This window comes from Colletotrichum navitas, assembly GCF_030913465.1.
Source record: "Colletotrichum navitas strain CBS 125086 chromosome Unknown LY79scaffold_22, whole genome shotgun sequence".
NCBI classification, from domain to species: domain Eukaryota; kingdom Fungi; phylum Ascomycota; class Sordariomycetes; order Glomerellales; family Glomerellaceae; genus Colletotrichum; species Colletotrichum navitas.
Genome location: NW_026850568.1, coordinates 208,343 through 220,090, shown reverse-complemented (window position 1 = coordinate 220,090; position 11,748 = coordinate 208,343). Strand labels below are relative to the sequence as shown.

At 53.8% G+C, this 11,748-nt stretch overlaps 2 protein-coding genes and 1 non-coding gene across 3 annotated transcripts; 2 read left to right on the top strand and 1 right to left on the bottom strand.

Moving 5' to 3' along the window:
- Window positions 1-2,717: 2,717 nt before the first annotated feature.
- LY79DRAFT_t100 lies at window positions 2,718-2,822 on the bottom strand. Its single transcript has one exon. It is a non-coding gene; the product is annotated as a tRNA-Phe (tRNA).
- A 994-nt stretch (window positions 2,823-3,816) lies between these two features.
- On the top strand, window positions 3,817-4,284 carry LY79DRAFT_166223 (uncharacterized protein). The gene has a single exon (XM_060551185.1). The coding sequence runs from the start codon at window positions 3,870-3,872 to the stop codon at window positions 4,140-4,142; it is 273 nt and encodes a 90-aa protein (XP_060415241.1). The 5' UTR covers window positions 3,817-3,869; the 3' UTR covers window positions 4,143-4,284.
- A 5,104-nt stretch (window positions 4,285-9,388) lies between these two features.
- LY79DRAFT_589444 (FAD binding domain-containing protein) lies at window positions 9,389-11,242 on the top strand (the record flags this gene model as incomplete). Its single annotated transcript, XM_060561033.1, has 1 exon — window positions 9,389-11,242. The coding sequence occupies one exon, from the start codon at window positions 9,389-9,391 to the stop codon at window positions 11,240-11,242; it is 1,854 nt and encodes a 617-aa protein (XP_060415240.1).
- Between the last annotated feature and the right edge of the window lie 506 nt (window positions 11,243-11,748).

The window sequence follows — 11,748 nt, the reverse complement described above, 5'->3', positions numbered from 1 at the left end:
CGACCTCGACGGCACCTCGCTCTCTCGGGGCCGGTAGGCTTGTCCTTGCGCCTGGGCTGAGCACGAGTGAAATCCGAAGGGTTTGGGAGTTTGGACCGACTGGGACGTGATCGACCTCTGCTTCCTTGGACGTCGAGAGCGGTTTCGCGGACTTGCCAGGCGCATCTGAAACATGGAGGTCAACAGGAGTCGTTCGGGAGCTGCCACCTCCGGATTTTAGCTTGCTGCCACCAGCCGTGCCTCAAAGAAGAGCCCCAAGCATCGGCTCACTAGTGGTTGAGGCGTCCGTTTGAATTGCCATCCGTCGCCCGGCGTCCTTGTGTCCACAGCATCCCTTGACCCGGCTGGTCTTGTGGTTGCTGTTACCAATGTTGATGTTGATGCTGTATTAATCAATGTGCCTACCGAGGTACCTTGGTCATTGACGTTTTAGGTAATCTTCCCCCCTACGTACGATGTATTTTCCCCCTTGGGGGTGGGGGGAAAAAGAAACCGGGACCCATACAGGTATTCTCAAGTGCTCTTTCTCCTGTTTCGCCCCGGAAGAGACATCCAAGAATCGTCCCCAGTCTTCGTGATGTGCCCTACCTACTTGCCTAGGTACCTACCTCTCTGGCACGGATACAGGGGCATCTTTCGGCTCGCTTAGCGGCCGAGACGCGCCAGAAATTGTTAGTGTTGCGCAACTTCTCCACATTCATCCCATCTCCGACTATCTTCTAACCTCAACCCACCCAAGCCCTTGTCTTCTCGAAGCGCCGCCTCAACTTTCGCAATAAGCTGCTGCTTCTTCTTCTTCTTCTACTTGTTCGATTTCGCACTTCTATTCTCCGTTGCGTCCAAATCTGGGATCTGCCCCGAGCCCACTTAATCCGTCCCACAATTGCAACATGTCTTGGGAAATCCGATATTCGATATCGCCCAACCTAGTTGTATAGATTTCCTGCGACGAGTAAACTTTGAGATTGTCTGCACGAGGAGTCACCCGTGCCGCCCGCCTCCAGCTAGGTACAGCAGCTCCAACACCACACCAGAGCCGCCTGCCTTGATGACGTGGCGACCAACCGACGACAACCAGGCATCCCTTGACAACTACAAAGCCTTGTCTCGGATCCTGCCGCTAGGTACCTCTCGCCGACGACGTGGTTGTGGGCGTCGCCATCTCCGTCTCCGTCTGGGCTGTTTGTCGTTTTTGTCCTGCTCCGTTCCATGCAACGACCCAAACTTACTTGTCGATTTGTCCGCGCAGCTGGAAATCGCCATGGCGTCTTTCGCTATCAGCACACACAAGGGTTGCTACAACTTTGGGAAACGCATGCCCTGCCTGCCAAGGATGATGTCCTAGAATAGGCGCATGGGTAATCCTCCGCGAGGGCAGTATTAACCGACGTCCCCCAATGCTTAGCGGTTTCTCCCCTGTCAGCGTCTCCGGCTGGTTCCATCCATCCAAGCAAGCCTAGCAGCGGCCGTTCACCATGTGCACGGAACCTTGAGGTACGCGACGCATCTACCACACAAGATTTCCCACAACTGGAAGGGGTATGCGACATGTAGGGAAGGAACATGGCCACAAGTTTACAATTGCTCATGGTTCGTCCACGATCATCCCTTGAAGCAAACAACAACACACTGCCAAGCCCGCCCCTAGTCGTTGTTGCCCCCTGACAAGGGTTCGTATTATTGAGGAACCTTGCGGTGCAGTCATCGTTTTTGGTGGACGTCGAGAAACTCCAGTGTAAAAATACTGGTGCCGAAGTATTCCATGACCATGCATGCTACTACCTACCCTCTTTGCCAAGACGGCAGCCGGCTTCCACGTTGCAAAGCTTGTCACGGTACTGTTATCGGCTCCGAAGAGGACTGCGTGTGCTTCACCTACCGTGTTTTAACCATCTCTCGCAACGTTGTCACCCAGTGAGCAGACCTCGCCAATCCGGGTCGAAAAACCAACACGGGTCGGGCACTGTTGGTTCGTTCAATGGCGATACCGGATAACCCGTGAATACAGACCATGTACGCAGTTTTGCCGCGATATCTGCCCGTTAACCTTTACAAGGCTCGCACTGACCGGACGGCTTGAGGGCCAATAATTACTCTTCTGTCGGCACACGTGCCAACACGAATGTGCTCTTTCACAAGGGGAAATCCAGACGACCGACTAGCTTTCTGGCTGACTGACCCCCGTCTGAACCTGATCCCGCCATAACATTTGGTTTTCCGATGACGCGGCTCGGTGTTGACCGCCAGGCATCAATCATCAGAATGGAACAGTGCCAATGAATGAATGGACAGATGAACGGAAACCACTCAGCCACAGGAAAATGCCGTGTTCTGTCTGTTAAGTATCAACCAACGCACTGGAGCTCCATTGTTCTCGCATGTAGTCAACTTCAGTTGAATGACGCCGCGGGCAAAGGCCGGTTGCTGGCTGGTATTCGTAGAGCAGCGAGTCAGACAGACATCATCGGTCAGGAGGAGAGAGAGAGAGCATTTGACCAACTGCCAAAGGAGAGAAGGCCAAGCAAGCACGCAGATCAGAGCGGCAGCACAAAAACAGTATTCTCGACGAGTTCCATCTCTCCCTCCTATCTATCTATCCGTCCCGTCCATCCACTTACTTGCCTGCCCCAAGTGGTGGGTGGTGAGTAAGTAAGTGATGCCTGGTAGGTAGATTAGCCAGCGGACTGAATGAACCTTCTAGGCGCAAAAGTTGAAGATGCGGCCAGTGTGGATTGAACACACGACCTTCAGATTGATTGAATGAAGTTTATCGGATTGAGTTCCGCTTCAGTCTGACGCTCTCCCAACTGAGCTATGTCCGCCACGATCTTCAAGGTACTTCAGCGGCTGTGAGGGATATATCGCCAGGGCCAGCAAGGGTTGGTCACTTGACTCCACCCCACATCCGGTTTAACACAAAATATTCACCACGATGAATGACAAAGGGAAGGCCCTTCAGACTTTTGGCACTCAAGCCAACCACCAAGGTTTACCTACTTACTCCCTATTCATGAGAACGAGTCAGCAGCATCCTGTAGCTAGAGCACGCACGCACACACACACACTCGCAATCTTTTCGGTACGCCTTGTTCAAACCCCTCGGAACTTGTGTGCACGTCATCCCTCCCCATTGGATCTTGACAACCCGGTCGTTTGGAATATTGGTAAAGTAGCCCGAAGACACCAGGACCACCTTCATTCTGTTAGCTTCTGGCCAGCTTCGCGATGGCTTCCCACCAACAACAGCCTTTGATTGCCCAAATGATCATCCTTCTGAGCTGCCACCAACAACATTATTGACCTAGTTGTGTAGTTAGTTATGAAGTCAGTCTCACAAGCCGAGTCACCTTCGAATGACCCCATCTCGTTCACCGAAGGTCTCCGGTTCATGTCCGGGCTAGATCACACCAAGCGCGATTGGTTTAGTAGTATAATGAGCGCTTAGCATGGAAATGGAAATGCGGTAGGTTCAGAGTTTGATTCTCTTATCGTCCGTCTTTCTGGCCACTTCGGCGACTTATACATAGAGTTGTGACGGAATTTACGTTTACTGCTACCATTTCGGGCGCATACTGAGCCTTGACTCGGACGTGGCACACTGAGTGACTGACATTGCCGGGAAAAGCTCGAGGCAACAACACCCGGTAGCTTGGTAACAAACTCTCATTCATCCATATCACGGTTGCTGTGTGCGTGCCTCTTTATGGTCTGAGTGTAACGCAGAACGTGGGAACGCGTCACGGGAGTGGCATCTGACTTTTGGTTGCCCAGAGCCCCCATCCATCCATCACTGGCCTCGAATCCGCATAATACATCATTTGGCGCCGGTTTGTCTTCCTCAGCACGTGCGAAAACAAGTTGCGTGAAGTATGTGGGATAAGGTCTCGTATCTTGGCCTTTGGACTTGCTCTTCTGCGTTTAGTTCACAATGGCTGGAAGCACCACGGTCTGTTGACTGCGCTTGCGGAGTGCAGAGGTTGTCCAAACGCATCTGGTTCTCCTCGGGCTGTAATTGCTCATGTTTATGGCGTGGCCGGGGATATCGGGTCTCTTCTTGCTTAACCTCACAGACAACGAGCATGGGAACTCAGCAATCTCGTGTGGCAGAAAGACTTGTTGAAGACCTATTGAAAGCCTGTTAAAGGCCTGTTAAAGATCTGCTGAGGTCTTAAACGGAATGGATTGCAAGAAGACAGACAATAAGATCTACAGAGACAGGGCCCTCTAACCGAAACATGCTGCGCTCCGCATTTCGTCATCATCAACGACCTTTGCCGCCTAGAGTTGAGCAATCGTCCATGCGGTTAAACCTGATTCACCAGCAGCGCCCTGAGCACTTATCCCAAGCGTCCGCAGTGCGCACCATGTATGAATTGGATATCCGATGAGGTCGCCTCTGGCAAAGTTACTGGTAGGTCATCTTGATAATGTATCCGTTGGCGCGTTTCTTGCACGCTAGACCCATCCATGCACAAGAAGTGACGCTGAATGTCTCCCGGGACAAGTTCGAGGACGAACCAGCTAGGAGAACACTTCACGAGTCGTGGGACAAACTTAAACGACTAGGACTTTTATCTCTGGTTCCTCGGCTTCCTGTTTCATGGCGGGCTGATGTCTTGTTTGCATGTTTGATCCCGTCGACGACGCGTACAGTTCTGGGGATATTCGGATCTTTGCGTGCTCCTGAGACGTTGTCGGCGGTCCAGTCCTCGGAAAGCCTAAGCCGGCTGACGAGTTCATGTCTCTGAGAAAGGGGGAAATGGCGGAATTTCTCCTGTCTGTCCACAAGGTGCAGCCTGATGTGATCGTAGATAGTCGATCGTTGAAATTTGATGATATATGACATGAAAGAAGAACGTGGCCTGGCTGGCGATGTGGAATACTAAGGCTGTTGCTACCAGCTCTGTTTCGGTGCTGGACATCCACGCCACGCCATTCTATATGCCTTAGGGCGCACCGAGTACCTCTATTTCACGGCACTACCCATGCCGACGGCGATGAGGATGGAGAGCCACCAACGTTGTAAAGATCCGCTGTAGAGAGTCCGTCTGGAGTCCCAAGCGGCATCGGTCTGCGTGAGTGGGTCGTCGGCAGCGCCCAAAAGTTGTTTCCGAGGACAATGATATCTCTACATGGCGTTTCTAGCATCTACGGGTCTCACTGCGAACGGAGTTTCGCTGCATCAATGAGCAATGATGCCGAACAGTGAGACGACTGGCACCCATTTGACGTTAGATCAGAGCCGTCTTGAATAGTGCGTATCATAAATGTCTTGAGACCCTTTGAAAGGACAGGCGGAGGTCTTGACTAGGACAGATGCTGCTTGTCGCGGTCTTGGGCCCTTCCAAGATTCATTATAGGTAGTAACTAGCCGCCACTCCAGGTGACAACTTACTGCACACATACCAGTGGACAATTATACAGTGAAAGCAAAGCAAAATGCGATAAGCACGCCACACGTTCCGTGCCATAGACGTCGAGCACTCGCGGACCGAACACCTTGATCAGGGGTGAGCATCCACCTGCAGATGACTTAGCCGACCCTCGGTCGGTGTTCTGAAAGCCAAATAGCCCTCCGATAGTCGGTTTGCTCACCATCTCGCTTCCACAACATCTTAAGGTTCGCCATTAACAAACATATCGAAACGAAACGGGGGCTATGGTGTCCGGTAGCAGGCCACCTCCAACCAAACCGGCGGTACGCTTCATATGCTGGTGTTGGGCTAACTTGGATAGAAAGTACCCAGGAGACAGCCGAGATGAGATGGCAGCGGCCTCTACATGCCTATACGTAGAGCCAGGACTGGACCACACTAAACCCGGGGCGATGGTTAATGAACCGACAGCTGGGATGGGGGAAACGCAGGAACGCGCCTTCGGACTGGCGCCGTGCCCTACGTTGTGGAGAGACCCAGGGGCCGGTGTACATGCGCACTGTGATGAGTGATCCACGAACCATGACGATGTCGATTGGCCGAGTGATGTAAAGTTCACGTGCAAACACGAAAATGCTGGGGCGGACATGGGAGGCCGAGAAGGAAGAGTCTTGCTGGAGGCCCCACGATGCTAGTCTAACGTGGGCTTTTGACATACTCGGGCCCATGGCAGCAAGCGAATACTTCAGACTAAGGCAAACACATGGTAATGCAGCAATATCGCTAAAATTTGGCTTCTGAACCCAGAACGGCGCGGACGAAGTTTGTCCTGCTTCCCATGGGTCAGTCACGACCGGAAACCCAAAAACATGGATTTTCCCGATAGTCTGAGGGGCCAGGTGAGCTCTCAGATGGCACATACACGAGCTCCAAGCTCGAAGTAACAGCATGGCCGGAAGGGGATGCAAACCATGTGAGCCACGCGATCAGGACGCGACTCAGGGTAAGGAGATATTTATGAGCTTTTGAAACAGGGCGAAAATAGAACCGTGGGTCACCGAGCGGACCTACCGATCAAGGTCAGTAGCCAAAAATATGGGAGTGTCGATTGGCTAACGGGATTGATGAAGGGGAGAAGTGAGTTAAGTTATCAGATTGAACCCATGCTATCCATGTAAAGGGGCGCTGGCAGTGGTGGAGCAGCACAACGGTAGCCGTTAAGCTGAAGCCTTGAGTGTACGAACAGTCGCGAGTGCGAAATGAGGATGAGACAGAGGCGTGCGTGTAAGAAGACGCAGGCGGGTCTTGGCTGCGCAGCCCCATGGTCTCGGTTTGTGTTGGGAAGGCTTGCTAGACCAGCATCGGCACCAAGGGGTGAGGAGCCGGTCTCGGAGATTGTGCGCAATCAGATTAGATGTGATTGATTTGATGAGATTGATGAGATTGATAAATGACGATAAGATCATGTCTGTTGACTCAAGCTGGAAAAAGCCAAACAGCCCCCCCCCGGTTGAGCAGACCGTACTGCATACCTAATTGGACGAAGGGTTACGAACGAGCACCATATGGGCCAAAGCATACGACGGTCCGTCAGGTAATGCAAGATGCGGACAATCAATCGTTGGCCCGTCGGGCAACGGGCAACGAAGCGTCCTTCCTCCTCGGTTAGCACTCGGTTCAAGACGGGTGCGCTCACGTGAGCGGTTTTATTGGGAGCGGAGACTGGAGATGGGAAGAAGACCGGAATTGCTCGGTTCGGGCAAACGGCTTCCGTAGCCCGTAGTGTGCCTCAGCGGATGCAGGACGCGGCGAGTTATGTCCAATCCTATCGCAGCCGACAATGTCTCATTCCGAGGAGGGCTGCCTGCGGCAGTCGTGCAGCATGAGGTGCGCTTAGAGGGTCCAACAGTTGGAGCACACAGCAGTGGCATGAGCGCACAGTGTGCAAAGCGGAAACTAACGGAAAGGATGGCTTTGTGAGATGGGCTGAACCGACAAGTTTCTTGGCCGGATCCTGCTCTTTTCGGTGAGAGGTGAAGTCCGTAGCGACTTGTGACTGGGTTCCACTCATTGTACCGTTTCCATCGAATGAGCGTGGTGTGCGAAGAGATTGCTTCATTAAATCGTTGGGTTTAGTCCTCGCCAGGAGCTCCTCGTCAGGAGCTGAGTGCGAAGTAGGACGTCGGGGTGTGTTACTGATGGAGCTGCTCGGATCATTATCGCCCATGTCCAATAGTGGAGGTCATCCATACATCTCACTATGCACCGCGCCACCTGCATGAGTGTAGCGCAGCGGCAAGTCACGAAGGGAGAGCGCAATGGTGAGGGGGGATGGTGAAATAGGCGTCGTCCCAATGGCCGACAGATGGAGTGAGTGCGTCGGCGAGGCCAGAACCCCACATTCTTGTTCTGCCACGCGCCTTAGTGCAAGAGGTTCGGAAGCCGAAAAACATCAGGTGCTTTGAAGAGAGAGAGAGAGAGGGGGGGGGGGGGCGGTTCGGGTCATTCCACCTCGGTCGATGGCAGAGGCAACGCTGAGTAAGAATAGCCGGGAAAGGAGGAAACAAAGGGCGGGTAGCTTCGAATGGGTCGGGGGTTGGGTAAAAGGGGGGGAAGGATGGAGCGTATCGGATGTGGAAGGAGAAAAGAAAAGATTACGACGTGCCTAGGTACAAATACAAAGTCTTCTCGTCATCAGGAAGGATGGGCGACATCGGCGTAGACCGCGATGGCGAAAGTGGAGGACGAGCATTTCTGATGCTGATTGATAACTGTGAAATCACACGCCCCTCCCCAAAGCCGAAGCACGAGCACGAGCACGAGGCCGTGTACTCGACACTAGGTGCTTCTGATATGTTCTATGCTTCTTTTTGTCCCCCCTGCCTCCTGCGGCCATCGCTGTACGGATACTTGGTACATCATCATCATATCATCATGCCTGCTGTAATCACGGACATTCAACAAATGCTCAGCTCATGCCAAACGCCATCAGCCATCCTGACGGGTGACCAAACCCGGTAAACTGGCTGACCCCGACAGTGCCTGCAGCCCAGCACACCATCCCAGCATTGAAACAGTGTGCAGACCTGACCCAGTTCACTGTCCGGCTGCGGCCACCGAGAAGTACGATGTACTCTGTAGTGTATGACGGTACGAAGGTGGCGCCAAGGCGATCCAAGGCCCCCCCCCCCCCCCCCCCTGTTGCTTCCCCACCAAAGCGGAGAATCTGGGCCTTTCTTTCAGTTTTCATCACTTCTCTATGGAATTGGGAGTCCATGCCATGGCTTCGGAGTACCTTGGTTTGCATGCAGACTGATGTCGTTCTGTCTGTCCTCACCTCTGTGTGGCCCTGTACCTGGTAGTTCAGTCAATCCTGTCAAAATGAGGATAATAACTCGAGAAAAATAACACTGCTTCCTCGGTCAAGATCGACGGAAAAGAAAGGAAGAGGGAAAAAAAAAAAACCACCCCTCGGCCGGTATGCACGCAGGCCTTTCCTTTTCCCGGATCTGGCCAGGTTTCCCCCTCCATTTTTTATTTTATTTTTGTACCTCAACGACCGACCTCCTTAGTCCTAGAAAACTTTCCATTGTACTACTTTTTTAACTTTCCCCCGTCCAATCTCCCTGACTCCTTTTCCCTCCTTTTCACTCGCTGCTGATATAACCAACCGCCGCTGCTTATCTGATCGCAGAGTTATCTGATCAAGAATTCCACACCCGCTGCTTTCATCCATTGATTAGCCCAACCAAGACTCAACCAAGCACTCAACACATACATACCTAGGCCACCTTCCCACGTCTTGCCTTCTCAGCAGTATGCTCAATACCTACTGACTATCCGCCCCCCGATCCTACCACTCACAATTACTGCTTTACGCCATCTTCCACCCAAGAATCCTGAGCCCCCCTGCCGCCCACCAACAACACGGGTGACATTATTATTATTATCGCCACCCAAGCAACGCCCCCGACAACAGACGCGGGAGCGAACACCTAGCGATGCACAGCACAATGGCCACCACCGCCATGGCGTCCTCTTTGATCAGGTCAACTGGCGACTGCATCCCCGAGGAACCTAGCATTTCTTCCGTCGCCCCCTCTCTCACCTACTCGGAAGAGTCAGAGGACCAAGACGAAGAGCCCCAGGCTGAGCCCCCACGCCGACGGCGCGCTTCTACGCGGCTCATCGCACAGAGCCCTGCCGATATCCAACGCATCACTGGCGAATCGACAGCCCAATTGATCCAGAGATGCTGCGGTGGTGGTTGCTGCATGAAGCTGGGGGCCAAGAAGGAAGGTCTTGAGTACGAGAGCATCCCTTTCCCCGACAACGATGCGTACAAGTCACTCGCTCTCAAGATTGGCGAAATCCCCACAAACCTTACCAACATCGTCGACTTGCCCGAGCAAACCGTCTTCTTTGAGCCCGTACCTCGCTCCGCTGCCACCGCTTCCTCCCCTACAGATTCTGCTATTTCTCTCGGCGCCGACGCTCGTGAGAGCAAGGACGCCGGTCTCGCTACCGTCCAGAACCAACTCAGGAATTTCACCCTCGACACCACCGACACCACCAAAGAGCCCCCCAGATACGTGCAGCCGCACCCCCCGTACCATGTGTACGCGGCCCGCATTGACTCGACGCGCGAGTTGACGAAGCCCGGCGCCGAGAAGCGCACTTACCACTTCGATCTCGACATCACAGGCTATCCGGGCGGGGAAGACATGGACTTCAGAGTTGGTGGTGCCATTGGAGTCATGGCCCCTAACGATGCTGCCTGTGTCGATGACGTTTTCGACGTGCTCATGGTGCCACGCTTTCTTCGGGACAAGCCGGTTCTCTTGAAGACCACAAAGGGCCGTTGGCCGACCGTGTGGGGCGACGACCAGGCCCGCGAGATGGTCACCACACGACGGGACCTGCTGACCTGGTGCTCCGACATCCAGTCCTATCCTCCGACCAAGCAGCTTCTGCGGATCCTTGCCGAGTACGCCGACGATCCCAACGAGAAGAAGCTCCTGACGTTCCTTTGCTCCGCCGAAGGCCAGGGCGTCTTCTGTGACTTCCGCACCGGACCCCACCTTTCCTTGTCCCAGCTGTTGCACGCGTTCCCCAGCTCCCACCCGCCCTTGGATCTGTTGCTGTCCGCGCTACAGACGCTGATGCCCCGTTTCTACTCTCTCTCGAACGACCCCCACGACGCCTACAAGACGCGCGATGGCAAGGTGCACCGTCTGATCGAGATCGCCGTCACAGTTCATGAGACTGCAGACTGGCGTCGCGGTCTCCGCACCGGCATCGGTTCTGGCTTCTTTGAGCGCCAGGCTCAGAAGTGGCTCGCGGCCAAGGGCAGGGGAGAGACCCCCGAGGTCTACATCCCCATGTTCAAGGGCCTCATGGCCAACCCTCTCGCCAAGCAATTTGTCTCGGACGGGCCCATGCTACTCATTGGTGCTGGCGTTGGTATTGCCCCTTTCAGAGGCTTCGTCCAGCGTCGCTTGAAGACTGCCAACTGCGCAAACAAGGTCTGGGTTCTACAGGGCATCCGCGACTCGCTCGTCGACGAAATTTACAGCGGTGAGTGGGGCGTGCACGAGGATGAGGTCAAGCGTGTCGTACAAAGCCGTCGTGGGGAGAGTCGCTACGTCCAAGAGGAGGTGCGCAACCAAGCCGACCTCGTATGGTACATTTCCAACGCCGTCGATGGTCGTGTCTTCGTTTGCGGGAGCACCAAGGGCATGGGCGAGGGTGTTGAGGAGGCTCTCGTCGATGTCGCCATGGAGAAGGGCAATCTCGAGCGCGAGGAGGCCAAGAAATACTGGGAGCTCAAGAAGGAGGCCGGCCAGTACATCGCCGAGACGTGGTAAGCGGGAGATCCCCCGCTCTAATATGCATCTGAAAGACCCGTGGGGGGGTTTTTGTAAAAAGCCGGGCTCGCTGCTGACGCGGGCTATGAATCGGTGCTGTGCTGTGCCACAGCTTCGGGGATTTCGGTGCGGCCTCGGTCGTCGGACCTAAGCGGCGGCCGAAAACAACAAACTTTTAAAGGAGCATGGATGAAGGCATACCATCTGCACCTAGACGGCGTTTTGGGGCGACTGTAATGATTTCCGATCAAAACAAAAGACTTTTGATATACTGTTGCAAGACAGGGCGATTTATTTGATTGACGTGGAAAGGGGTTCAATGGGCAAACGAGTCCACATTTTGAGATGGCAATCCATCGACTGCTAATGGGTCATCAAGGAAGAAAGCATTCATTGGGAAAGCATTCATTGGGTTGTTTGTAGCGTTGTTACAGTTTGCAATGGCTGTTGCACATGTGTAGTATAGGCGATGACCTTATTGTAGCACCAACAAAAGAGGACTAAAC